General features: G+C 40.6%; 1 protein-coding gene across 4 annotated transcripts in view; it reads left to right on the top strand.

Moving 5' to 3' along the window:
• osbpl9 (oxysterol binding protein-like 9) overlaps positions 1–24,736 on the top strand; it is a 77,177-nt gene that overhangs the window by 33,452 nt on the left and 18,989 nt on the right. The window contains exons 4-11 of one of the 4 annotated variants that reach the window (XM_042335144.1): positions 1,985–2,061; positions 13,903–13,998; positions 15,626–15,673; positions 15,939–15,968; positions 17,096–17,146; positions 19,282–19,320; positions 21,272–21,365; positions 24,385–24,489. In XM_042335144.1, the coding sequence (XP_042191078.1) occupies positions 1,985–2,061; positions 13,903–13,998; positions 15,626–15,673; positions 15,939–15,968; positions 17,096–17,146; positions 19,282–19,320; positions 21,272–21,365; positions 24,385–24,489 (540 nt within the window). Of the gene's footprint in view, positions 1–1,984; positions 2,062–9,296; positions 9,524–13,902; positions 13,999–15,625; positions 15,674–15,938; positions 15,969–17,095; positions 17,147–19,281; positions 19,321–21,271; positions 21,366–24,384; positions 24,490–24,736 lie in introns of those variants that run through there. The other 3 variants (XM_042335147.1, XM_042335148.1, XM_042335146.1) reach the window with 3 other exon arrangements.

Below are 24,736 nucleotides of genomic sequence, written 5' to 3'. Positions count from 1 at the left end.
TGAAAGCCTGCCGAAGGAATTTTAACAATGACACCATTCTTGCAGCAATCACAGAAACACTGTATTACTAGCTTGAGATGGGAGAAACAGTACAAGTCAGTGGCGTGTTGCTGTCCTGCAAACTGGCCAACACTGACTGCAGAATGGCTGATGGGGTAAGAGGGGTTGGCTTTTAAACGCAGAAGAAAAGAAAATGAACACTGAGTTAAGCAGGTTTGCTTCTGTTTGGATTTGTGCATTATTGCATCTCTTTAAATTAAAGTACAGAACTTTAATTATTTAGTATTTAGTAAATTGAAATGACAATTGCTTTGGTGAACGTAGATTCCATTGCCGTGATTCTATTTTGAGTTTTTGATGAGTAAGATAGAGATAATCTTTTGTTCTGTACTCTGTCGTTCATAATTAGTGGATGGTAGAGGTAACAAGAAATCTGGAGAGCATTCAATGTAAAACCATTGATTGTAATGCAGGGATGAAGTGTGCCAGAAACATGAATTCAGAAAGGTAGCTGTCCTTTGGTACCTTTATTGCATTTTTCTTTGACTAAAATGGAAAGTATTCAATGCAAAGCACATATTTTAAATTGTTTCTTTGACGTTTATTGACATTTCTCTCGTCCCATCTAAATTTCACCCACAAAATACAGTCAATTCACTTTACAGTATATTTTGTGAAGCGCTTTAAGAATGATATGATAACAACAACAACAAGATTACATTTGTATAGCACCTTTCACGTTGGGAGGACTTACCAAGTCGCTGATAAGGCGCTATATCAAAAGGATTATTATTAAATTAATGAGGGAGAATTTTACCAAAGAAAAGGTTATTATCAAAGAAAATGCCCAATAGACAAACATGTTTTAATCATTTTCAACTAGTTATTTTCTTACTCTCAATTGCTTCTCTTCTGGCAGTGCGTTTATATGCTCATTTAACATTTTTTTAATGGGTATTTGCTTTCTATAAATGGTGTATGTTGTGAAGAGCCAGACGACTCCATGAGGCTTTTTTGGGAGCGGATGCTTTAAACTGGCGAGAGCCAATTCCAGGAGAGTTTAGTGTCTGCTGATATTGAACGTTCCTGGAGGTCAAGTGACTGTGGATTGGATCCCAGCCAAGTTCAATTGGCTGTTTGTTGCTGAATACAACAGTGCAGTTCTAGCTCCTCTGTGAGCTAAGACATCAGAGTGATCTGTAGGTGGGTGAAACTTTGTCGGCATTAAAAAAAAATCTTCCCAGGGAGTTTATTCCCCTCGATTCTTTTTCCTCTTCAACCTTTCCACAGAATTTTGATTCCTATGAGCTATTTGATATTATTCCCATGATTTAGGTTACCTCCTCCTATTCTCCCACTTCAGAAATCCAATGTTATCCCACATGAAGGGCGCTATATAAATGCAATTTGTTGTTGATCACATAGTATTCCATATGGGGCTTGAGAAGTATTGTACAGCAAGAATGCAACCTCTCTTGAATCGTACTTGTACTCTATTAATGCTACCTATTATCCATAATAACACTATAACAACAACAATAATAATATTCCTTGCATTTTGGTATGATGTGGTCGAGAAGTCTCAAAGTGCTTCACAGGATATACTGTAAAGTGGTGTGACTGAGTATTTTGTAGGCAAAATATTGCACAATTGATCATTGAATAAGCCCTTCCTCTGTTGTTTCCTTGAGCCCATGACAATTATTTTAAACTGAACCACATCTGCCACCTATTAGCCCAACTATCAAATGATCCATATTCCAATTCTGACTGTATCGGTACCCTGTATCTGAGAGTTGTGTCTATACTGTGCATCAGAATTGTACCTGTTCTAAGGGTTTATGTTGAGGACTGCATGAAATTTTCTTCTCTGCTTTCACAGCAGATAAGAATAAATTGAATGCAACTTTGATTGTTCTGTCAAGGTTAGCCCTGCTTAATGTTTATCAAAATCTCCTCATTAGAGAATGTAATATTTCCACAGCCCGGGATGCTGACGAGAGAGAGAAGTGGATTCATGCTTTAGAGGAAACAATCCTTCGTCACACTCTGCAGCTTCGGGTAAGCGCAAAGCTCTTCTGATAATGATATGGTAAAGTGCATCTTTATCTGTAGCAATTAAGTTTGGGAATATTTTCAGTGAAAGCATGAATTGAGTCTAAAAGCAATGCACTATTGTAAACTGGTGTGTACATAAACCAGTGTTATTCTGAAGTTGGTTTGAATTGAAATGGTTACAGCTGTCCCTGGGTGTTCTCAATAGTACTAAGCACCAATCTGCAGTGATGCAAGCTGTGGCATACAGCACAGGTAGATACATTCATGTCCACTATTTCCCACACAGTAGGATTCTGACGTTGGCCAGGCTCTTCCCTGTTGGGAGAGAATAGAATTCCTATTTATTTTCTGGTCTGTGCTTCTTCCTCATGTTTCAACTTTAGCAGAAGGTACAGGACAGGGAAACTAGACCTAATCTGGATCAAAGAGAATAAAGTGAGAACGAGTTATATCCTCGTTAGAAAAGCCAAATCGTCTTCTACTTTATTATTTGCCGTTTCAATGTTGTGTTCTGACATCACTGCCAGTTTGTTTGGAAACGGCAACAACAATAAAATTACATTTGTATAGTGTCAGACGGAGGTCCAAAGGCGCAGGACAATTATTGTTTCAGACCAAGCTGGGGGTCGGGATCGGGGATGGTGGAGGGCAGCGGGGAAGCAGGGAGATCAAAGGCATGGTCGAAGAGGAGGGTCTTGAGATGGGCCTTGAAGGAGGAAAAAGAGGGGGCGAGGCGGAGGGACTGCGGGATGGAGTTCCAGAGGGTGGGGGCAGAGTGGCGGAAGGCCTGCCCACCAATGGTAGGGTGGGCGAGGCTGGGGGACGTGAAGCAGGCCGGGGCCTGTTAAGCGGAGGGAATGAGCAGGATGGTAGAGGGTTAGGAGGTGGCAGAGATTGGAGGGAGCAAGACCGTGTAGGGCTTTGAAGGTGAGGACCAGGATCTTGAACTGTATCCTCTGTGTGATGGGAAGCCAGTGGAGTCGGGCGAGGATGGGGGTTATAGGGTCATGGAGCCTGGGGGTGAGGGTGGGGGTGATGGGGTCGGGGAGCCTGGTGCGGGAGAGGACACGGGCTGCAGAGTTAGTTCTGGATGATCTGCGTGTGGCCTGTGGAGGGAGGAGTTGGGGCCGACATGGAAATCATATAACAAATGTAAATACAGAATGTCCCTCAGAAGGTTGGAAGGAGCACATGTGGTATTCCAAACGTTTCTCAAGAATGGCAACCTTTCTGACAGCAGAGGCTGTGATGCTCATTATCAGACACGCCACCACACGTTACTGAGCTGGTGATGGGTGCTGGGAGTCACAGCGGCTGGTTTTCATCAATTTGCCAAACAAGGTCTCTGAGACACTACCCTGTGTGGAGGGTGCTATATAAGTGCAAGTTGTGGTTATCTTTTTCATTAGTTTTTTTTCAAAAAGGTTTGTTAACCTCTCTTCCTTTGCTTGTTGACATGGCAGTTTCTTCCAACCATGCCCAACACTGCTTTCTAACTCCTATTGCTTATCTCCAATCAATATCTGATTGAATCTCTGTGATAGTTTATGTAAATTTTATTTTATAATGTTAAGATTGTTTTGCAACATTAAAATTCTAATAATTTGGTTTATTGTGGTTTACTTGTAGGACGTCCTCCCGACATGAAAGGCGCTATACGAATGTAATTTTGTTGTTGTCACTGCAGTTAGGTTAAAGGGGTAAAATCTGATTTCTTTTTAAATAAAATTAACTGATCAGTTTATTACTGATTTAAAATCAATAATAAGTTGAAGGGATGACTAATTGTAAATTGGTGATGTTTCATCCTTACTTCCAGGCTGGGTTGGTATTGAGAGTGTAATTGAAAGTCTGTGCAATGAAATAAGGTGCATTAAAAGTTAACAGTATTAGTTTGTTCCATCTGGTGAAACAGAACCTCCAAAGTTGTGACTGAGAAAGTCTGGTGTATTTGCAAACCCGAATGGCAGAGAGGTACAGGGAACATCAGGGAGAAAGTGAAAGAGGGAAAACCAAGCCAGTGTTAGTACCAAACAAGAACAGTAATCAGCCCTCTTTCTCTTGCAGTTTTAGGTCTCTTTGATTTCTAAGCTTTTCTTCTCGTCTGGACAATTCCTTCAGGATTTCAGTGCATTATCATGGATGTTCCCATTAACCCACTAGACAGCTAAGTCAGAACTCCCCTGAAGTAATTCTGCTGCATTATAAAAGTCACTGGAAGCTTCTAAGTCTCTTCCCGGCTTACTCCCAATTCTGAGATTCCGTTGGTCTGAAGACAAATGGGTGCATTGGGTGAGAGCAATGATCAAGAGTGCTCCAGAATGATTAGCTGATGGGAGAAGGGTGTGTTCCTGGCCCACATGTATGAATTGCTCTGTTCAGCAGCTGTCTGAACACTCATTGTCAGAGTAGCTTTGTTGAAATGCCATTCGAGGCTGAAATTTCACCTCGGGATCTGTGGGTGTATTTATTTTGAAAGGGAGGCAGTTATTTTCTACAAATGTGAACAAGTTACCAAAACAAATACTGATGCAATTCTACAGCTATTGCATTCACCTTTCTGTTGTAATTAACAATCTCACTAGTTTTACATCCACACACAATTACATTATGAAGTTTGGGATATCAAGGGATGTCTGTTTTGAGTGAAGGGTAACTGAAAATTAAATGTTTACTGTTAACATTTACTTTGGAAACCCATTTGTGGAGCAACGGCCTGAGTTTAACATACAAGCAATTTCTGGGTTAATCCATACACTGAAAGTGCACCTAAACCACCATCTGCCGTGATATTAAACACTGTAATCTTCTTACGACTCCCATCAACCAGAACACTGAGGGATGGTTGTTATGGATGTATTTTATGTTTGATAAGATCATTTGTGTAGTGTTTAAATTTACCTGGTAAATAGCAGTTTTGCATTGAATACAAACAAAGCCCTGAAGTTGTTTTATTTTGTGTTCTCTTCAGGATATTATGAATCAGTGAATGTTTTATTTAACACTTGTACTACAAAAACATTTTTGAGCATATACAATACAATTGGCCTTATCTTGTGCTGCCAAAGATAGTCAATGAGAGGCTGGCATTAGGCACATACAATTCCATGGGCTGATTGTCTCGACACGGTTCCATGTGGAGAAGCGCAAAGTATTTACTCGCTGAGCCAGTTCAAGTTGTGGAATTCCCAATCATATCATCATTGTCTAATGCGGCAACACCCACTGTCCGTTTAAATTTCCATAAAACACATGCTAAGCACTCGCTTTGCAAGCGAGAGACCTGAGTTCAACTCCAGGCAGAGGGCGAAACCTTGGGCAAGTTTCCTTACTCCACACAGAGCCTAATAATAGTCCCTCCAAAACCAAAAACAATAATAAATTGGTCATTTTCAATCTACGACTGTTTGTGGGACATTGCTGTGCACAATTGGCTGCCGCGTTCGCCCACAAATATACAGTCAATTCACTTTACAGTGTGTTCTGTGAAGCGCTTTGGGACGTCCTCCCGACGTGAAAAGCGCTATATCAAATGCAAGGATTATTATTATTATTATAAGAACCTTGTGAAATGGTGAACGCAGAGCACACAGCAAGTGCTCGTTATAGACCATTCATCCACCCTTGTGTCCAGTTGCTGTCTTTTTCCACTCGTAGGTTAAATGATTTGGACATTTCAGCTTTGTGCCGTCAACCAATATATTTATTTGAAGAGAAATCAATGGTTTAATTGTTTTTTGTTGAATTGCTGTCTCTTGAGATTTACCTTTTTTAAATCTATTTTGTTTGTTTTCTTTATTATTAATAGAATAAGTTGAAGCAGGTTGAATTAACCAGTACACATGGAAACTAAATGTGCTCTTGTTTCAATTAAGTATCTTAAATGAAAACAAAAATGAAGGCATATTTCTTGAATTGAGAATATAATCTTATTTTAAATATGCATTGTAATTAAGTATGCGGTATATCAGACCTGCCACAAAGTAATGTTATATTAGACCAAGTGCAAAGACATTGCTACAGTATTAAACATACAAAGCATACAATTGCAGCTAATATGCTTGTCGATTTGATCAGTTGAATACAAAATGAATTGAATTATAACATGGAGCTATGGATCACAGCTAGAATCAGTGTTGCTGTAGCTTCTCAGTGTTGCGTGTTTATAAAGCTATAACTTACTGCATCTCTCTCCTGTCAGAGTGGTGTGCATAACCTCTGTTCTTTTTGTGTTCTGTTCAGTTCAGTCAATGCCACTCAAAGCAGAACTGGTATCTAATGCGCTGCCAAAAGAAGGGAATGTTCCGTTTTATAAATTGTCTACAAGAAAACCCAACAAATTAAGCGAGGTCAACTGTGAGAATTAGCAATAATGTTTAGTTTTAGATTTCACTCTGTGTTTAATCATAGTGCAGCACAAATAGGATGGGATATTCTTCTTCATTGATTTATTGCTGAACTGAGGCACAAATGTTGGGATATAGGCATTACCCTATAATCATTTAGAATAGAACAAGATTTTTATATCCATTCTTATAAGATATGTTCATCTTAATTCATTATTACTATTGATGAACCCGTACTTTCCTCCAGTTATTGCGACTGGGAGAAGTTTTATCTTTTTTTTCAACATGTACAGAGTGTTGGGAGTGTTGCATAGTTATTAATTTGATTTGTGAATAGTGATCAGGAAAGTCCCAGAGAATGATGAGGACACAGCTAATGTGCACAGACGAGGGATTGAATTTGGGATCTTTCTTGTTCAGTACCAGTACTCTGTCTCTGTATTCTACCAGAGCTTCTGCTGTTGGTGTGAGAGTGGCTGTTGATGGTGTGAGAGTGGCTGCTGTTGGTGTGAGAGTGGCTGTTGATGGTGTGAGAGTGGCTGTTGATGGTGTGAGAGTGGCTGTTGATGGTGTGAGAGTGGCTGTTGATGGTGTGAGAGTGGCTGTTGATGGTGTGAGAGTGGCTATTGATGGTGTGAGAGTGGCTGTTGATGGTGTGAGAGTGGCTGTTGATGGTGTGAGAGTGGCTGTTGATGGTGTAGAATGGCTGTTATTGATGGTGTGAGAGTGGCTGTTGTTGGTGTAGAGTGGCTGTTGATGGTGTGAGAGTGGCTGTTGATGGTGTGAGAGTGGCTGTTGATGGTGTGAGAGTGGCTGTTGATGGTGTAGAGTGGCTGCTGTTGATGGTGTGAGAGTGGCTGTTGATGGTGTGAGAGTGGCTGTTGATGGTGTAGAGTGGCTGTTGTTGATGGTGTGAGAGTGGCTGTTGTTGGTGTAGAGTGGCTGTTGTTGGTGTGAGAGTGGCTGTTGATGGTGTGAGAGTGGCTGTTGTTGGTGTGAGAGTGGCTGTTGATGGTGTGAGAGTGGCTGTTGTTGGTGTGAGAGTGGCTGCTCTTGTTGGTGTGAGAGTGGCTGCTGTTGGTAGGAGAGTGGCTGTTGATGGTGTGAGAGTGGCTGCTGTTGGTGTGAGAGTGGCTGCTGTTGGTGTGAGAGTGGCTGTTGTTGGTGTGAGAGTGGCTGCTGTTGTTGGTGTGAGAGTGGCTGCTGTTGTTGGTGTGAGAGTGGCTGCTGTTGTTGGTGTGAGAGTGGCTGTTGTTGGTGTGAGAGTGGCTGTTGATGGTGTGAGAGTGGCTGTTGTTGGTGTGAGAGTGGCTGTGTGGTGTGAGAGTGGCTGCTGTTGGAGTGAGAGTGGCTGTTGTTGGTGTGAGAGTGGCTGCTGTTGTTGGTGTGAGAGTGGCTGTTGTTGGTGTGAGAGTGGCTGCTGTTGATGGTGTGAGAGTGGCTGCTGTTGATGGTGTAGAGTGGCTGCTGTTGTTGGTGTGAGAGTGGCTGTTGATGGTGTAGAGTGGCTGCTGTTGATGGTGTAGAGTGGCTGCTGTTGATGGTGTGAGAGTGGCTGTGTGGTGTAGTGTGGCTGCTGTTGATGGTGTGAGAGTGGCTGTTGTGGTGTGAGAGTGGCTGTTGATGGTGTGAGAGTGGCTGTGGTTGGTGTGAGAGTGGCTGCTGTTGGTGTGAGTGGCTGTGTGGTGTGAGAGTGGCTGCTGTTGGTGTGAGAGTGGCTGTTGTTGTTGGTGTGAGAGTGGCTGTTGATGGTGTAGAGTGGCTGCTGTTGATGGTGTGAGAGTGGCTGTTGATGGTGTGAGAGTGGCTGTTGATGGTGTAGAGTGGCTGCTGTTGATGGTGTAGAGTGGCTGTTGTTGGTGTGAGAGTGGCTGTTGATGGTGTGAGAGTGGCTGTTGATGGTGTGAGAGTGGCTGTTGTTGGTGTGAGAGTGGCTGTTGTTGGTGTGAGAGTGGCTGCTGTTGATGGTGTGAGAGTGGCTGTTGTTGGTGTGAGAGTGGCTGTTGTTGGTGTGAGAGTGGCTGTTGTGGTGTGAGAGTGGCTGTTGTTGGTGTGAGAGTGGCTGTTGTGGTGTGAGAGTGGCTGTTGGTGTGAGAGTGGCTGTTGATGGTGTGAGAGTGGCTGTTGTTGGTGTGAGAGTGGCTGCTGTTGTTGGTGTGAGAGTGGCTGCTGTTGTTGGTGTGAGAGTGGCTGTTGATGGTGTGAGAGTGGCTGTTGTGGTGTGAGAGTGGCTGTTGGTGTGAGAGTGGCTGTTGTTGGTGTGAGAGTGGCTGTTGATGGTGTAGAGTGGCTGTTGATGGTGTGAGAGTGGCTGTTGGTGTGAGAGTGGCTGCTGTTGATGGTGTGAGAGTGGCTGTTGATGGTGTGAGAGTGGCTGTTGTTGGTGTGAGAGTGGCTGTTGATGGTGTGAGAGTGGCTGTTGGTGTGAGAGTGGCTGTTGATGGTGTGAGAGTGGCTGTTGTTGGTGTGAGAGTGGCTGTTTGTGATGGTGTGAGAGTGGCTGTTGTTGGTGTAGAGTGGCTGTTGATGGTGTGAGAGTGGCTGTTGTTGGTGTGAGAGTGGCTGCTGTTGTTGGTGTGAGAGTGGCTGCTGTTGTTGGTGTGAGAGTGGCTCAGTGACTCCTTTGCACCCAGTTACTTTACTTAACAGTTTTTTTAACAACAACAACAAGATTACATTTATATAGCGACATAAATTCTTTAATAAATCCATCTTCTAGTGTGTGGAACTTTTGGTGGAACAAATACCTACAGAGAAATATACATAGAAACAGTACGATGTAAAGTGCGGCTCATATGTAAATCCTGCAAACAGCTGTGATGGACATCGCACAGCAATCTGAATAAACCCCGAGAGAATGCACGTCCTTCATCCAATCAGGTGGGGGCCGTCACAGCTTCTGAAGTTCACAGTTTAGCAGATAAAGGAAGTCCTGTTCTCTGCGGCTCCCTGGCACACCGTGATCAAACCTGCTCACACACACAGGCCTCTTCCAAAGTTGTTGTGATCTAGTTAGGGAGGGGGAGAAATCATCAATTTGATGAAGAATCTGCAGGACACCTATAGTTACATTTGGAAGAAAGTAAGTGAAATCGATGGCAGTGGAAGGCTCCACTCAAGTAAGTTTCAAAGGCTTTCTGCTTAGGAAGTAGGCCATGTTGCTCTCCATTTAGCTCTTGTGTTTTTTATACCTTTGCCTTATAGCTTCAAAAAGTATTGTTGCATGGTTTGTTTAAGTGTTTTCTGTAGGTTGCTGGCTGAATATATAACATTCCTCATTAAAACTGCTCAGATGTTAAGCCTGCAGCAATGCTTTTTGTGTAAAGAGTGCGTCACTGAATGCTTAAAGCATTCTTTTAAGAAATACGCCAAATCAAAGAATGTTATTCACAGTATGTTGTTCTGCATGAAATGGAGAAAGAAGCAATTCAGTATGTTCCTTTCTCCCCTAGTTCCCCATCCCCCACCCCCCGCTCCATACCACTGGAAAAGTGTGTGCCGATTTGTTGAGGCAGAACAGCGACATCTGTAAATATTTAACTTTAGACCTTGGTACGTTTTTAAAAGCATGTTTAACTTGTCAGTGACTACAGCATTTGATTGAGGGGCACATTACTAAGTGACGGGCTGTATTGAGGCCTGTCTTTGTCTCTGAGCACGACTTTATTGTCATTGGATTTTAACTGTTTGACAAGCGGGTTCTTTCACCAAGTCCTTAGTCTTTTTAAGAACTGTCTTAAGAAAACTTTTTTGAGTAACAATTAGCTTTCAACCAAAGTTCCTCTTACCTTCAATGTTTAATATATAGAACTGTTGTGTGTATGTTGATTTGTTGTGTTTTGTTTAATATGCAGTCTTATCTTCAATAGTTTAAAAATGGATAAAAGTTTGTTCTGTTGAAGACAACGCTTCTTGAATCTTTCCCTCTGGTAGACGCTACCCTGTGTGGAGGGCGCTATACAAGTGCAAGTTGTTGTTTATTGTTTGCTTAGGTTCTGGCACTATACACAGCAGCTTGTGACAGATCTCTTGGTTGAGAATGTTCTACTGTTACATAAAACACATACAAATTGTCAGCTTTAGGTGCAGCCCTATTACTTATATAATCACTGCCAAAACTGCCGCACCTTGAGAGGATTTGAAGTTGGAGGTTTCTAGAATATTTTATACAATAGGCAACAAAACACAGATGACACTGGCTACTCTGACAGAAACACTGCAGCAAACAAGATCACAGATACATCTAGTCAACTTGTTCTCAGAATTCTAAAACATTTAGTGCAAAGGTATTTGAGGACTTCCCCGCTTCTTAACCTGTGTAAACCCAGTTGAGCTTTGCTCAGAGATAAGTTTGTTTTTCACACATCTCACATTAATGCTTCAGATCCACCCTCTTTGTCTAACGCCAATCTCACTGCTACATTTGTTAACCCTAACCAGACATTCCTATTTATCAACATTGCTTTATTGCATTGATATTACTAATCCAGGCCTACAAAATTACTCATTTGAAATCAATTTTGTTTTGAAATGTTTTAAAACTTGGATTTGGCAGTTAATGCATTTAACAACACATGTTCTTGTGAAAAGCTCTTTTGCAAAATGAAGCTTAATAATAAATGATTTATGTTTTGAAATATTTTTTTTCAAACAATTGATTGTTTTCGCAACATATTTAGACTTTTTAGATTTAGAGCACTCGCCTTGTAAGCGACAGTCCTGGGTTCCTGGCAGGGCAAAATGTTGGGCGAGTTTCCTTCCTCCACACGCCTCTGTTTACCTAGCAGTAAGTAGGAACCTGGTTGTTAGTAGATTGGCAGATCGCTTTTCTGGGGGTTATAATCCCTTCAAAAAAAAATTGATCACTCAAACCATGACTATCTGTGGGACTCTTCTGTGCGCAATTGGCTGCCACGTTTCACCCACAAATATACAGTCAATTTACTTTACAGAATATTCCGTGAAGCGCTTTGAGACGTCTGGAAAATGTGAAAAGCGCTATATCAAATGCAAGGATTATTGTTATTATTACTTGGCTGGTAGTGGAACTTACAGGCTTAAATGCCTCCTCGTGGGCAGACAGGGCCCACAGGCAGCAACAACAACAACAACAAATTATACTTGTATAGCGCCCTTCACGTCGGAAAGCGATCTTCATGTGTCCTGGAATCTTCTCACTAGAGATCCCTGACAGATGAGCAGCTTTGTTCCAAATTCAGAAACTTGAAAAGTCTCATTCAATTTGAAATACCTCCTCTAAGTACCACATTGTACAGCTTCTTTCTAAAATTAAATTGATCATTCAAACCACGACTGTCTGTGGGACTCTTCTGTGCACAATTGGCCGCCGCGTTTCAATTCACTTTACAGTACATTCCGTGTAGGGGAAATTCATATAATTGGCTTGAAAGACGTTTTGCTCATGCAAATCTGCTGTTCATTGAGAACCATGCTGTTGGGGTGGACTCCAAACAGTAGTAAGTTACTCTTTAGTGCTTAGTGAGAAATGATGCCAACAGTTTTGAGGCAAGGGAAGTAACGAGACAATCATTCACAAAAATGAGCTAACTATTACTGACTTCTGACTTTAACATCACAGAGCAATAACTGGTGATTCTTACAATGTTCAATGTTAAAATGAATAAAGGCTGCAAATGTGTTTAGTAAGAATAAGCTTGTGTTGTCCTGCCAGAAGGAAGTGAAATATGTTTTGTTTATGTTGTGACATTCATTTCCAAATCTGGCCCAAGTTTGTCATTAATTAAGTTTTTCTTCTCTTTGGACCTTTGTATGAGCCAGCCTTTCCCCAACTAACAGGAAGTAAAGAAGACGTATTCTCAGTCCTCTCGCCAGCCTTTCCCTTTGCCACTGCATGAGTGTCCCAAGTTACTCAGCCACATGGACACATTTGTGACCTTCTGTGAAGTGTCCATCTCATAGTTCATCTGACACCAGTTGTTTTAGTTGGAAAGAATTGTGCTTTTGAACCTGTCTCTTGCAGCCACCATGTTTATATTCAATGACTGGCACCAAGTTGTATAACATTCAAACAAAAATATTTATTATTTATTTATACTTAAAGTAGTTCTTAAAGGACTATATTTCTAGATTATTTAAATTTATTATAACTAACATTTAAGATGTTGGGATCGAAATGCTGTGCTTCATTAAATAGTTTTAATTTTATTGCTAATTTCTGGGGTAATCCATTTAATGCAAACTATCCTCCCCAAATGATAATATAATAGGAAGTGGGAAATGGTGAATGCCTTTATGTTTGCTTACCCATCCGCCATTGCAAATAATCCAAGATAAACATACTTGCCTGTAAAACACAGATAACACAGTGGTAATTTGAACAAGTGTAAATAAGGTTATTAAATTCAGATTGTATCTAAATTAAAGGCCTCATATAATCCCAGTTGTTTGCATTACCATTGACTCAGCTGTTTTATGTTTCTTTGTGATATTTCATCTTTCTTCCAGGGTCTTGCAGCAAACGGGATAGTGAGAATGTGGCTAATTTCTGTTTCTTTCCCCTGTTGCTTCAGCTAAGATCAACTACCTTAGACAGGCCAGATATTGAACCCAACACCCATCTTGTTCTGCCTGGTTTTATGCCATGCTATGTGTTGCTTTAAGTCATTAAGGAACCGTAGATTTTTTTTGTGAAAAAAAGTAAACAAATTTGTTATTTGAACAAATTTGGGTTTAATGGATGCCAAATTACTAGTGTGCTGCTTCCATGTTTGTTTTTACTTCTTTACTTTCTCCCCCACATCCGCGCCATGACCGGCACTGTCTACCACCACCTCCGCAATATTGCCAGCCTCCGCCACTGCCTCACACCTCAGGCTGCCCAAACCCTCACCCACACATTCGTCACCTCAAGGCTTGATTACAGGAACTCCCTCCTCATCGGCCTTCGCAACTCTTCCCTTCACAAACTGCAGATCATCCAAAACTCTGCAGCTCATGTACTCTCACGCACCAGGCTCCGTGACCCCATCATTCCCACCCTCGCCCGACCCTATCACTCCCACCCTCGCCCGACCCCATCACTCCCACCCTCGCCCGACCCCATCACTCCCACCCTCGCCCGACTCCACTGGCTCCCCATCCCCCAGAGGATCGAGTTCAAGATCCTCGTCCTCACCTTTAAGGCCATCCGTGGCCGTGCCCCCTCCTACCTCCCTGACCTGATGACTCCCTATGAGTCTGCCCGCTACCTCCGTTCATTAGGCTCCGGCCTGCTCCACATGTCTCCTGCCGACCTGCCCTATCATCGGTGGCCGGGCTTTCAGCCTCTCTGCCCCCACACTCTGGAACTCCATCCCACGGTCCCTTCTCCTCGGATTTGTTGCTAGGTTAGGTTAGGTTAGGTTAGGTTTGTTGATGCTATTACGTCCGATTCTATTTTGTGATGTCACAGTCCATTCATGTTTCCCTCTGTTTACCATAAGAAGCCTCTGATTTAATTGTTTCCTTATCTTTTTAGGGTGTTGAAACTGGCTTTGTTCCAAGCGTTCAAGATTTTGATAAAAAGCTTGCCGAAGCTGATGCCTATTTACAGATTTTAATCGATCAGTTAAAGGTAACCAGTCTTCTGTTCTCTTATTTGGGAAGAGGGGGAGAATCTGTAAGACGTTCACTAAAGTAAACTTATTGAAGTTACCAAATAAAGCATAATCAATCATGAACTAAGCCACACACAATTTGCATTTATGCAGTGCCTTTCATGTAGAAAAAGCCTCACTAACCTCAATACTGTGAGCTTCAGAAAATCAAGTAAAAAGTGGCAGGAATTTTGAAGTGATGAAAGCACACACACAGTGGGATTGTGTAAAGCAGGAAGCTTACCGTGTTCTGCAGTGAGATCCAGAGAATGAGTGTAGCAGCTGAAGGATCGACCTCTGATCCTGGAGACAATAAACGTGCATTGACCTGGTCAGAAGAATGGTGAGGTGAGCTGGAGAGGATTACACACAGGGAGAGGCAAGGCTGGGGAAAGATTTGAGACAAGGATTTTGCAAATGATCCCTTGAGAAACGGGAGGTTGTGTGGAGTTGGAGACTGGAGGTTGGCACTTCCAGCCACAATGCCCAGAAGCTCTAGAACACTTCCCCTATCCATCCGCCTTGCCCCTTCCTTCCCCATCTTTAGGTCACGCCTCAAGACCTTCCTCTTCGACTGTGTCTATGGTCACCTCCACCCGGCTCAGCGTCGTGCTCCGCTACTGTCAAGTGCTCTGGGGCGCTACACTATGTGATGGGCAATGTGTAGATACAAGTTGCTATTGTGTATGGGTTGTATTGTGAGACAGAACTTTGGTCATGTGGTTCTGTGTAAGTTAAAGATTGAGATCACTGACCTAGAGAGATTTAAGGCATGGATTAAGGATTTCAGCAGCAGTTTTGATGAGATAGGAACAGGGATTCTATTCCTCCTGATGGATTATCTGTAGAGTTTGAAATGCAGGTCAGAATAGATTAGAACAGAAGTAGTTTGCCACCAAGTTCAGCCAAAACAAGAATCCCATGAGGTGAGTGGAGTTGGATCTAGAGTTGTACGATGCTGGTGAACAAGTTGGGTTTGGTATTGGCGACATTGAGTTGCTTTTTATACAGCATTGTATGAAGTAATTCAGGTCGGACATTATAGTGCAAACAAAATTACATTGCTTAAAAAACTATTTATTGCCACGTGTTCTGTGTACGAATGTAAATCATTTATTTTCCATGAATTTTTGTGTTGTAAAAAGCTCTGTTCATGGACTCTGTGTGGACATTGGGATAAGATAGGATTGAGGTTGGCTATTGTATACAAAATTCGACAGTGTAATGCACAGCGGCTTTAATGTAGGCTGCAGTATTCTAATTGTGCTAACTATCCTGTGGTGACAGTCGGACCTGGGAGAGCGCAGGCTGTTTAGTTTAGCCACTCACTGAATAAACTTTGTGAGCCTTTGTGAGTTGTTGCCACAGTTCCAGTGTCGAGATCCTTTGACCATCACAGCGTCTGGGAGTTTTCTCAGGAACATGGGACGCTCAATCTGTTTGTGCCTAATGCGAGAGAGAGATGTTTTTACTTTAAGTTTGAAACATTCAATGCTACAGATGAACTGTTGCCATTATTGCTTGGTTCAGTTCAGAATGAGCCATTCCTCATTAATATTCTTCACTTAACTTTATGGAACTGATGATTATTTTTAATGCTTTCAGTTGTTTGATGAAAAGATCAAAAATTGCAACGATGATGAACAGAGAAGGGTAAGTTTCTACATCTGACCCATTCTTTCAACATAATGGCTGTAATGTTTCATTTGGTGCAAAAATGGTATTGAAGACAGATTATTGAATGAGTAGTTATTAGAAGAGGACATTTAACAGTGTTTTGCAGAAGTAAACATCTGCACACAAATATTCTTTGTTGTGAAAAATAAACACATTCGTAAACTAAAGAATTACTTTTATAACCTGATGGTTGGGGATGAGAAAGAAGTTGCAATTCATGTGTGTTTCCTTTTTTTTTCAGAAAATTGAAAACCTCAAAGAAGTAACATGTGTAAGTGTATCTGTGTTGTGTGTGTGTGTTTTTTGTTCTTTGGACTAATCTGGTTCAGCAAATTTCTCTTAATTGTTTAATTTTAGAAAACTAGAAAACCACCTGATCTAGGCAGCCATTTTTCTCATGTAGAAATATATAACTTGAGACGTCTCGAAAATATGATAAGGCGCTGTATCAAGTGCAACGATTATTTTATACAGCAACAACAAAATTACATTTGTTTAGTGCCTTTCACGTCGGGAGGACATCCCAAGACGCTGGACGGACAGAGTTATGGACCCGTAATATAGATATATATATTTATTTATATATATTGCAGCTTCGCTTGCAACCAAAGGATCCAAAATTTCACTCACAAATATACAGTCAATTCACTACAGTATATTCTGTGAAGTGCTTTGAGACGTCTAGAAGATGTGAAAAGCAAATCAAATATATCAAATGCAAGGATTAATATGGAATGTAGATTGACACACAGACAGACACACATTTCATTTTTATCTATACTCCTGTGGGAGGTCTGCCCGTGGGAGGACTGCCCATGGGAGGATTCAGTGCTTTAAAAATGTAATTTTGTTGTTGTTGCCGCAGCTTAGCTTCGTCTGTGTTCTTTATTTTGTTTCCGTTGCCTGGTTACAGGAAGCTCCCTGGCTTCCTGTGACGCAGGACACCACAGCGCCACGGTCAGCCAGCGCGGCCACCAGGTGTAACTGCAGCAAAAAATGCAAAACTATAAATAACTCATGAACAATAGTAAATTGCCCAAAAACAAACAAAATTGCCCATGACATACGTACAAGACCTTTCCAATGAGATATAAAGCATGTCTCTATGTCAATCGGTTATTGAGATCCTTCTTGAAGCGCAGACAGACATTGCCGTTTTATTAGTATAATATATATATATAAGAAGATATAGGCAAATCTGCCATTTGTAGTTGACAATGTTCACCGTAGCAGGGATGTAAAAAAAAGTAAATTCTGCATATAATGAAAAGTGCAAGTTTGTATATCTGTTTTTTGTGTTCTAATACACCAACAGTATAGTACAGTCTATTGAACGTTTGTTTACGACTACCACCACATGAGATCAACTTGTTTTAAATGTCTGTTTTGCTTTTGCAGAGCATGGTTGAATCAATTAAACACTGTATAGTGTTATTGCAGATTGCCAAGGTAAGATGATGATAATTATAATAACTAAGAAATTGGCTTCAGGTACATATTTGTACAGTTCAGGTATTTACAAGATAAGAAGCGAGTTGTCCTCAGCATTGTTGAAAGTCATATAGAAATTCTAGTTTAAAGTTAAATAATTTAAGTTCATTGTAATGTTGTGCCTTTTCATAATTGCTCAGTGTAAATTTATCTAATACTAAAGTCATTGCTTTCATTGCACTCAGTTTGTGTTAGTTGCTCTCATATGGATTAAAACAGGTCGTCTGGCCCTGGTTAGATTTAGGTTTTGTCCTGTTATCAAGACTGGAATAGGAAAACTGTATAGGAAATGAAAGTTGAATTTTTAATATATCCAGTGGCCTCCCTGGTGACATTCCCTCCGAGTGCATTTCACGCGCGAAATATGCAAAGAACTTTGTGGTTAATAGTTATTTAAATATCTAAAAAAAATTCAGTGCACTTCATGTCTGTTACATTTATTTCTCGTTGAGGCCAAGGGGTGGTTAGCCTCAATCTCAACTCATTGCAGTGGTTTTGTACCTCAAGTTTAATGTTTTCTGTTCAAAGCCCAAAGGATAGTTTCAAATAGTTTTTTTTGCCTTATATTAATGGTTGTTCTTTATTTTTGTAAATATATGTGAAAGATGGTAATTTAGTGAATCAAGGTTCTTGCTGTTTGGAGGCAGCCAATGTACTAATTAAGGTTTGTAATAAATAAAGTGGTACTTAGGTTATCCAAAGGGTTTTAAGAAAAGATGCGAGCATTCCAGAAATAGTTTCCAATGTGAGTACTCCTTTAGATCTTATTGGTGGAGGTAAAATCCATTTCATTGCAAAATCATTATGGGTTACCAGAGACTATGCACTGGGCACCTTTTAAGAGGTTTCCATCCCATTAACCATTGTTACCGAGACCATAGGACTTGTCCTGTAGATTTGATTACAAACAAGGTACAGTATTGCTCTACAGTTTGGATCAGCAGTGGAGAATGAATCTTTTTTTGAGTCGTGTCTGCCACGTGTCTTGTGCATGAGCAGTAGTGTTCCTGGCAACCCCTGCATTTCCTTCATCAATAGGCTTTGTAATCTGATTTGCAAAAATAATTTCATTTGAGAAGTTTGGTATGTGGTGAATTGACTGCAAGTGCTGTCCTCCATCCTGGCATTGCTGACAAAAGCACAACTTTGTTGGTGTTCATATTTTTGCTTTTAGAAATTGGTACATACTGTTCATACGCACTGTGTAACTGTAGATAATTTGCAACTCTGGCATATCTTGTTTCTTCCTATTATAATTTAAGTGCAGGTCAAATGTCAGGAGCTTGGCCTTAAGGTGTGTTGTACAGAATTCTGCATTCTCGTGTGCTACTGCATTGGCAATAGCTTTGTCATTGGTGACTGTAGGGATGGCCATAAAAGGGATCAGGAATGCTCTACTATTGGAACAGATAATTCATTGAAATCTGCTTTATCCCAGATTAAGTGGGACTATTGCAATTGTGATTTGAAAACCTCCCAAGCAGTGCTGTTGGAGACATTAGCAAGCAGTTTAAGAATCTTGAGCACTCATCCCAGATAAATTAGTTCTGACACCTGAGTATTAAATTATACATGTTAAAAATATTTTTTCCAATATTTAATTTCTTTGCATTTGGTTTTACCAGTTGAGAGGATGGAGTAAAACCATTGCATTTAGCTCTCTACAAAGCCACTCTGAATCCAGCCTTTAGTACGTGTACAAGAACAGGCCAGATTTCCCCTCATTGAGCCATCCCTTCGCTGCACCATACAGCCTGGCTTACAGACACGCAAAGGATTTGTGGGTTTACTTGACCTGTAGAGAAGAATGAAAGCTATCGCCTACATGACAAATCTGTACCGTATAATTTTATTTTGGAGTTTACTTTGAAAATAATAATCCAAAGATTATTCTGAATTTGCATTCTCAATCTTTATGAAGTCTAACCGAATAGTTAACCGAATAACTACAGCTCCACGTTGAGCAGTCATTGAAACTCTGTGTAAACTATAACACCTAATCCACTAATAGTGCTGCTACATTAAGGAGATATTTCACATTTTGCTCTTGTTTAATGGCATCTTGAAAAATCTTTTCTCTCCAAAATTTTAAGGACCAAAGTAATGAGGAGAAGCACGCAAATGGAATTATAGTAAGTTTGTAAACTGGTATGATGCTTTGTTCCTTTTCCTCCTTTCATACTAAGATATTTAATGGGAAATTAGTGATTTGAAAGTTTCGAGAAGGAAATCTTGCATTGTTTCATCCAGTTCTGGACATTTTCATTTCTGATTTCTAGCGGTTTACTTCGTTTCATTGTTGGTTGGTTCTGTTTGGCTGCATTATCCTCTCTTGCCTGGCATCTTCAGTGAATATTGTTTTTAAAGGCAATGTGATTGGTAGGAATTTTAATACAGTATTCTTACAAATAAATGACTAGCTTTCCTCCATATCGAGATTGAAATGCAGAAGCCAATTGTGCATTAAGCTGGAATTGTGTTTTGCTGCTGTCTACCCAGATTTCTGGATTATAGTAATATTTGCAAGCTTTCATTTGGAGATTGCCTGGTAAGGTTCAGCATGACCTTAATCAGCTTGCTGGAGTGCAGTTTACAGTCATCAGGAAAGATCTGGTTTGTAGGCTTGTGTAGATGCTGGGCTACAGGACTTTCAACCTTAAAATGGGTCTTATTTCCTTTCCTTTCTGAAGACCAGTTATGTTGTTTTGTGGAGATTTGAATCCCTGTGTAATTAATGGTCCTGCTCTGTTTCTGTTCGCTTGGTATTCAATGGCTTAGTCATAGGACAAGATTCCTGTTTGGCTTCTCTTGGCATCCTACTCCCCCTCCTCCTGTCTTTTCTGCCTTCTGGTATATTTTGCTGACAAAAGGTGTAGTGTGCAGAGTACTGTACTGAGCAAACTGCTGTAAATGGATGGATTTACATTTCAATGGGATCTGTTGGACTCTGACAAATGGTGAGTCTTACAAAATGCAGTTTTGATTTATAGTAGTTTCTGTTAATTTAATTCAGTTTCATCTGTGATATTAATGCCAAATGTTGGATTACTGTCTCTAGTTCAGAATGTAATCCATTTACTACATAAATCTTAATAAAATTACAAATGAAATAAATAAGGATTCTACTTAAAACTGGTCTGAATGGAGCAGAAAACTATTCCATGTGAAATGAGCAGTAAATCAGGTTTACCAGAGAAAATGATTCTTCGATTGCTTTTGTCTAATATGGATATACACTGTGCATTTTGGCTTAAGCTTTGGGTTCCTTTTTTGCGTACTTACAGCAGTCAGCTTTCTGGCAGTGAAGCATTTTGGTAGATTTTGCTTTGTTACAAAGCACTGATTCCTGAAATGATCTCCAGCACGGCTACCATTGGCACTTCCTATATTAACCTCTTATAACTTGATGTATATTGTTTCAAGATTCCTGCTAGGCTACTACCTCATTAAAATTGCAATAGAGTTTGATATATTGACTGCTTCTGGAACCTTTTAAAATATTTAAGAGGATTTTTCTAGTGCTTTTTAAAGGGCATCCAATAAACAATAACTTGCCCATATTACTCTGCTCATTATTAATCTAAATCTTTACTCAGCAAAACCTAATGAGGGATTGCTTCTCAATAAGAGCTTTTCTGCATGTGTAAGAATTTGTACTATTCTACAAGATGGTGTGTAGTAATTGATTGGATTAATACATCTGTGGCTCAGTTATTGTATCAGTTTTTACACTTAGAAATACACCTTCTCCTTTGTGCAGCCTGACACCAATTTAATACACAACTAAAAGTTCCATCAATAGAATCTGAGTCTTTGGGGTATGTATTTGTCATGTACACATCCTGATGCCCAATGATGCAGAACACATTCAATTGCTCACGCATCACAGAAATGCTAGCTGAATCGGGACTATTTTTTCCTCACTCTTCCACTCATCAGTTTAAATTTCTCCTCTGCCTTCTCCCTCAGGTTTCAGCTGATTTCCATTCTGGAACCGTTTCTATGCCCTACCGCTTTTCATTGTTACTGTAGTAATGCCACAGATAATAGTGTGTTTTAATCTGCTCTCTCTGTCCTCTCCAGAGTTCTATCAACCCAGTGGATGGTATTTTTCAGCCTAACCCTCTGGATTTGACACTAACCAGCAATATGCCTACTCAGACTGTTTTACCAGCAGGTATATAACCTTCTCTTTCAATCGTTTGATTTTATGTAGGCTTTGCTGGAATGTTTAACTAAATTATTTCATTATGCAGAATTGTTGGTACTATTCCTTTGTCTGCAGTTTCCGACAAACATTTTTTTCTGGTTTAAGAATTCATCATGTTGTGTAATGCGAACACAAGCTTTGCCAGCTTTCACATAATATATGCGAGTGGCCAGCAAGAAATACAGAGGTCAATTTAAATTTACCATCAGTTTAACTTTTGCCAGTGGGAAGAACAAACCCTATTGTAAGCAAGTTGTCACACTGTGAATCTCTATAAGCACAGACACTGGTACTGACAGGAGACACCGGCTGGTATCAAGTGCTGGAACTAAACCTGATGAATATGAGAGGTGCCACACACAGCAGCAGTGCATCTCTCTCTGACTGACTGAGACCCGGTGCAGTCGGGCTCCAGTAACTTTTATTTCCAGAAAACCCAATGGCAATGCACTTTTGATTCAACGTATCTGAACCCTAAATTGTAACTGCAATGACAAAAATAACTAGAATTGATATAGCACCTTTCATACAGTGTAGCATCTTGGAGTGCTTAACATTGCCAGAACGTGATGCTGAGCCAGACAAATGACAGATCTTTGAAAAGGCGCTTCACTAGTAAATTACACTTTAGTTTATTTATGGTCTTTAAGGGGAGTCATTGCCATTCTGGGGGAAATTGAATCTGGTAGATGCAAGCACAATCTTTCCTCAGTAGATTGTAATGATAAAATGCACATCCCAACACTAGTGATATTTGATGATGTGAGTGTCGTGGTGTATGTTACAGAGGTGGGAGAAGGATTCCCCATTAACAAGTAAGTTAATGACTTAAAAGTCTCGTAGAAATGTTGTCATGACCGTAGGAAAAGAGATTTTTAAAAAAAAATTCAGGCAAAGAAACCACATTTATTTCAACCAATTTAATTCCAGGAACAACCTATTAGCTTCTGCAGTAGCTAATAGGTCTGATTCTCTCTCTGAAACCTGGAACTATGTCACTGTGTACTATGGTTGATCTAATTTGTTAGCTTTTGAGGAAAATCATTTAAATGATCGTTTTGTAATGTGTTGTACAGTTAAAGTTTAGAATCAAGCATTGACATATTGGTTTTGAAGGTGAGGAGGTGTTTGGAATGGAGAGCAGTAACCGACAATGCAATGAACTGCCCAGAAGGCATTGAAAATTTAAACTGTACATTGAAAAATGGAGCTCGGTCATAGTGGCCATTTATTTCCTTCAGGAATGCAAATTCTTTTTATTCCATGTTTTTCGGAATGGATTTAATCATGGGTTAGTATCTAATTATCCTGAAACTCATAGCTGTCGATTTAATTTATACCTTTTCAACCAATGCAGCCTTTTAACCTAAATCTGTGAGGCAGTAAAAATCTAATGAGGTTTCGGGATGTGGCTGATCTGCTTCAGTAAGTAAATTCGGAGCCATGTGTTTAGGACAGGGAATACATGTTTTGATTTTGCTGATATCACAAGCTGTTTTCTCATAGCTAATTAAATGATTGCAGTGTTAAAATGCAGTGACTAAGGGTGGTGTGGGAGTGTGGCAAACGTGAGCATTAATGTTTTGCCTCGTGTTGTGGGGGGAAATCGGATATGAGAGGTCCTGGGGGCAGGCGGTAAGGAGACAGGTGATGAATGGAAATACCAACAGAGCAAGATTTGGAGTTGAAGTACAGATCAGCCATGATAGAATGGCGGAACAGGCTCGAGGGGCTGAATGGCCTGTTCCTAAGAAAAATTCCAAAAGGTTAGTGCAGGCTGACTAGTAACTGTGACTAGTAACTCTCCACTCTGAGCCCAGGCTGGGGACAGCAGAAAGACCACAAACCACATTCTGCTCTGTTCCTCGTGAACCAAAAGGAAATCATTTATTTATCTTATTCATTTGTTTGTTTGTTTGTTTATTAATTAATTACCAATTTAAACAGATAAACAATACAATCGTCATTATCTTGATGAGAACTAACTTTATGTATATAAGGGCCAAGAGTTCATTCACGATGCAAAAGCACGACTGGGGAAAACAATATCAATGAGAGTAGGGCCTAACATTGATTTATTACTGATGTCTGCAGTGTATTAAAAATACCGTACACTTCTTCAGGATGGTTTTAATCTGCGTACTTCTAAGTATAAAACTGTGACTAAGAAAGGTAAATGTGTCTTGGAATGTAAAACAAGTTTTAAAAGTTAAGCTTTTAACTTTTCTTAGCTAGCGCCACAACATCATTGACCCTGATGTAGATGTAGCATCCTGTAGTGTGGTCCATTCCACAGTTCTGCATCTTGTGGCAGTGGGTAAAGATTAATAAGATAAATATTGGTATTCTTGCCAGCATTGCAGTTCAGTGATTGAATAAGCAGAAGTAAACAGGATACAAAATAACTAATGACTAATACAAAATAAAGCAGGTTCCACCACTAGTTATCGGGTTCCTGGATTCTCTGTCAACCATTGCTTAATAGTTAGCCTAAACACAAGATGCCATATTGGCCTGACCTGTGATTACAGCCACACTGGCTGACCTGTGATTACGAGCTGATGATTCAGTGGAAACGAGTGGAGGAACCACAACTCGTTCTTACATAGGCTGAGCATCGTGTTTACAATCGCATTCCTGGTTTTAATGGGAGAGAAAATATTGATGTTCACCTCCCTCCTCCACAGCTGATTTATCTGACTAATGAAATGGAGCTATTTTAACACTCGCCTGCTTTATGTTTCTGTGTGGAAACATTGGGTTTCCTTTTATTTGTAACAAAACAGGAAGAAATCGGATGTTGTTGTAAATACTTAATTACGATGTGTGCTGCTAAGACGTTTCAGCTAGTCCCACACGGCTTGGGTTTGACTCCTCCAGACATTGTAACAACATGACCTGTTATCATTCAGGACCAGTCGGTGGCGCAGGGACCAGTCGGTGGCGCAGGGACCAGTCTGTAACACACTGTTCTGGTTGTTTACAGAGCCGGCTCAATTATGTAAAGCGGAGCAACGGCCATCAACCCTGGCAGTGGGAGCTGCAGTTAATCCAATGGGAAACCACCAAACACCGACTCCCAACAGCACAGGTCTGTCCAACATGTTTTCTCCTAATTGTGCGTTTGGTGTCGCATGGATTTCAGTGTTTGGTCTTATTGATCCACAGCTTCTTTGACTTTTAACAAGCATTTGGAAGTGCTCTTGTTAGAGCGAGCTTTGTGTCGTCGTGTAGCTCTTAATTTATTTGTGGCAATAAGTAGAATCAGTAGTGGATGGTAGAGTAGCAATTTATCTCACAAATGATTAAGACCTGATACTTGGGCATCGTGTGGGAGG

Source organism: Callorhinchus milii, unplaced genomic scaffold, assembly GCF_018977255.1.
Source record: "Callorhinchus milii isolate IMCB2004 unplaced genomic scaffold, IMCB_Cmil_1.0 Scaffold5, whole genome shotgun sequence".
Classification (NCBI taxonomy): Eukaryota; Metazoa; Chordata; class Chondrichthyes; order Chimaeriformes; family Callorhinchidae; genus Callorhinchus; species Callorhinchus milii.
The sequence above is the reverse complement of the archived record's forward strand: the minus strand, read 5'-3'. Positions and strand labels throughout refer to the sequence as shown.